The sequence below is a fragment of the Galendromus occidentalis genome, unplaced genomic scaffold (assembly GCF_000255335.2).
Source record: "Galendromus occidentalis unplaced genomic scaffold, Mocc_1.1 scf7180000076583, whole genome shotgun sequence".
NCBI classification, from domain to species: domain Eukaryota; kingdom Metazoa; phylum Arthropoda; class Arachnida; order Mesostigmata; family Phytoseiidae; genus Galendromus; species Galendromus occidentalis.
Genome location: NW_003804572.1, coordinates 1,099,129 through 1,102,830, shown reverse-complemented (window position 1 = coordinate 1,102,830; position 3,702 = coordinate 1,099,129). Strand labels below are relative to the sequence as shown.

Here is a 3,702-nt window from a genome sequence, read left to right as displayed (position 1 = left end):
AGATCCGATTGCGGCATTTTCATTCTAGCGTTTCCCACATCGTCCGGCGACAGGGATGACTCATCAGAGACGATTCCCTCGTCGATGTAGTCGTCGGTCTTCGCTCTTGCGGATCGGATAGATATGAAATGTCCGAAGTTCAGGAACTCTACTCATGAGGGATTGTCCCTCACTGTGGTCGGACTTTTGGTCAATCTCCTCGTTTGAACATGGCTTGTGTCCAAGACGTTTGTTGCGATGGAACGATACCACAACAAAAGACCATTGTCACTCCTCCAAGTCCATCCTGATCAAGCTCTAGACTAATACGATTTTCTTTCGATCCTCATAGAGTGCGAGGAAGAAGGAAGGAATAGTCAGTGCACTTCCCGCGACATTTGCGGGATAGCCCTCGCAGGTAGGTTCAACGATAGGCTCGAATTTCGGTATATATGATCTAAGAATGTAGAGGAGATGAAGAATCCGGATCAATTGGGGGTTCTACAAGAGCTGAGCTCGTGAAAATTCACTGAGCGCCCCGCTCTCTATCAGTCGAGCTCTGCCGGAATCCTTCTCTCCGCCAGCTCGAGCCCCCCTCAGGATTTTCGTCTCGAAACCTGTATCCAATATACGAATACCAGCCGTCCCCTCTCTCTTGGACTCTCTCGTTCGCACCCCTCGAGAATTCGGAATTCCTATTTCAATTGGCCCCATTTCGAGATTTCATCTCCCTCTCTCATCCTCAGGAGGTGGCGATGTCAAAGCGTATATAATGCAGTCCAGCATAGAAAATATTCCAACCGGGGCAGACAATACCACGTTATTCAGGAGATTTGACAGCTCCGTCCATTCCCCTAGGAAGTCTATTGCGAGAGAGAGAGGGGTTCCATCCAGTCTATCTTCCCGATCAATGATGTTCAGATTCGGCAATTTGTGTCTGTGCTTCATTTGGATAAACGTGTTCGCGTGCCTCGCTGGATCGCTCGGAGAACCTCTCTTCGGGGAATTCGGAAGACGCCCGGGACCGTGGAATCCGGACGTAGTCATTCCTCATCGGGATTACCTCAGACCTCGGATCCCCAGTAAAGGTTTCTGGAAGTTCCCGCATGAGGAATAAGGGGCTGTTCTGGCGTGGCTCCAGACACAGTGGGTTAGCTGCGAGTCCTCACTACGATTTTCTCCTCAGGTGGAAAACTTGATTATGAGAAGTCCGGAGCCGTCGACAACAACAACAACCTCAGGCTTGCTGACATAGAAGAAGGACTGGGCCTGGATAGGGATCGGAAACAAGATTCCGGGATACTGAAGCGATTCCTGAACGCCGCGCGTTACGCCATCTGTAAGTCGAAGGCGGCAGATATATATTCTAGCTAGTCGGTCGAGGATGAAGAGAAGATGCCAACGAGGTGGGGACGAGCTCACGACAACGAAAGCATCTACATAGATCTCGCATCGACCCCTACTAGCTTTCCTCGGTTTCGGCTCCACCGAGCTCTCCCCAAACCGCTGTCCAAATTACCTGGATTTTTAAGCCGCGCCGATTCCCCCCGAAAGACTGCGCTAAAGCTCATCGCGATTCGTTTCAGCTTTCCCCAAGACATGCGAGTACGACAACGAGACGCATCCTTGCGGATTCGGTGCCTCTTGTTGGGTAGACGGGAAGAGTCCCTTGAACCTTTGCGGCGGCGGACTTGTATGGGCCTGCTGCGTTCCGCTAATAATTGCACCCGGTGTTCCGAGGGGCGAGATTCTGCCCGCGGATACTCGTGAGTATTTTGGGACTTTACATCACGGATCCGTCACTGAACTTCATGAAGGACCTGTCACTCACTGTGGTCGGACTCTTGGTCACTCTCCTCGTTTGAACATGGCCTGTTTCCAAGACATTTGTTGCGATGGAACGATACCACAACAAAAAGCACTCCTCCAAGCCCCCCGACGTTCAAGCTCTAGACTCTAGACTAATACGATTATTTTCGATCCTCGTAGCGTGCGGTAAGAAACATCTATTCCGAGGGAGAATAATCGGTGGACATCCCGCGACGTTCGCGGAACAGCCCTGGCAGGTAGGTTGAGCGATAGGCTCGAATATCGGTATATATGATCTGAGAATGAAGAGGAAATGAAGGAACCGGATCAATTAAAGATTCTAAAAGAGCTGTGTTCGAAAAAATTCCTCATCTCCGCGTTCGCAGGTGGCTTTGATGAAGCGCACTTTCTATGGTCACACTTTGCAATGCGGGGGCAGTCTCATAAACAAGAAGTTCATCCTGACCGCAGCGCACTGTGTTTACAGGTGAGTTACCGATCGCCACGATCCGCAACTTCGGTCATGTCTCGATCCCCAGTGGGACGATTATTCAGTTTCAATCGTATCTATCTTGCAGGAGAGACGCGTCTCTCATGAGAGTGAGACTCGGAGAACTCAATCTGGATGACTTCTCAGAACCGTATGTGCACGAAGAATATCTGATCAAGAGGATCATAATCCATGAGAACTACGACCACACGAGTTTTTACAACGACATCGCTCTTCTCGAAATGACGGAACGCGTTCGGTTCAGAAGACATATTATCCCTATATGTCTGCCGCAGAGCGGTGACACTTTCGTCGACAAGACGGTGACGGTCGCTGGATGGGGCAGCGTGCAATTCCCCTCAAGGAAGTCCTCGCCCATCCTACGGAAAGTTGATCTTCGAGTTCTGGACACGGATATCTGCCGCCGTTGGTACTCGTCTTACCACGGGGCCTCAAGACTCGATGAATCAACGTTGTGCGCCGGTTATAAGGCCGGAGGGAAAGACACATGTCAAGGCGATTCCGGGGGTCCTCTGTGGTCGGAAGAAAGCGGTTGGGCCCAGCTGATAGGAATCGTTTCTTGGGGCGTTCAGTGTGGTATGCCGAGAAAGCCGGGAGTATACACGAGGGTTACCAATTACCTGGATTGGATAGGCGGCCACTTAGAGGATCAGAGCCAGAGAAATAGATCATGTTGAGATCCAGACTGTCTGACGAGAATATTGAAATTTTTATTCTAGCGACGCTTGAATGTCAAAGTTGTTGTTTAGATCTATGCCTTTATTGATCCCGGATAGAATTTGCCCGCGAGCTCAGGGTTCGTGAATCGAAGCGGCACGGCGTTGCCTTCTGTATATCAAATGAACCCGCTGGGGAGGGGCGGGGTGGGGGGGAACACCCTGCTCTGATGCGAATAAACCATACGATAAAATAAGTGTAGGAATGTAGGATGAACTCCGGACCGATTCTGCTATAGAATCTAACTAATAAGTATAAAGAGTCTTGACGCAAGGTATGAGTATTTTTCTTTGCGAAGTTTACAATGAGTGGGCAGCCCTCGCGAGCGTTTCTGGCAGCGTGTGCAGATGAAACGAATCGCGCCACAGAACTATAGCGCACCTCGGGTCCTTGATGGCGGGGGACTACAGGGAAATTTCTAGTCGATGGACCTGGATTCTCACCGAACTTGTTACAAGGGTCCGTTCGAGATTTTGGGACCCATCCACCGAAAGGAGCAGTCGGGATCAGCCAATGCATAGAGCCACGGACCATGTTCCCTGAACTCAGCGCGTTATGCCATGTGTGAGTTTTGGAGTGGAATTCCACTCGAGAGACACGTTGTCAGGCGAAGAGTACTCGGCACCGCAATGCGCTCTGTATTCGAATGCTGGATGCTCCAAGAAAATTTCTCCGAACGATTCAAT

The 3,702-nt window shown here is 50.4% G+C and overlaps 1 protein-coding gene across 1 annotated transcript; it reads left to right on the top strand.

The window, feature by feature from the left end:
• The first annotated feature begins 783 nt into the window (after window positions 1–783).
• On the top strand, window positions 784–2,976 carry LOC100906629 (trypsin-1-like). Its single transcript, XM_003739777.2, has 6 exons — window positions 784–1,061; window positions 1,166–1,318; window positions 1,566–1,745; window positions 1,969–2,045; window positions 2,175–2,275; window positions 2,367–2,976. The coding sequence occupies exons 1-6, from the start codon at window positions 890–892 to the stop codon at window positions 2,974–2,976; spliced, it is 1,293 nt and encodes a 430-aa protein (XP_003739825.2). The 5' UTR covers window positions 784–889.
• The last annotated feature ends 726 nt before the right edge of the window (window positions 2,977–3,702 follow it).

What these genes read in the sequence shown, in the direction of transcription:
- LOC100906629 (XM_003739777.2), top strand. Translation starts at nt 890, where the DNA reads ATGATGTTCAGATTCGGCAATTTGTGTCTGTGCTTCATTTGGATAAAC. An exon ending in CCTCAGACCTCGGATCCCCA is followed by an intron (nt 1,062 to 1,165) that starts GTAAAGGTTTCT and finishes TTTTCTCCTCAG; the next exon opens with GTGGAAAACTTGATTATGAG. An exon ending in GATTCTGCCCGCGGATACTC is followed by an intron (nt 1,746 to 1,968) that starts GTGAGTATTTTG and finishes CGATCCTCGTAG; the next exon opens with CGTGCGGTAAGAAACATCTA.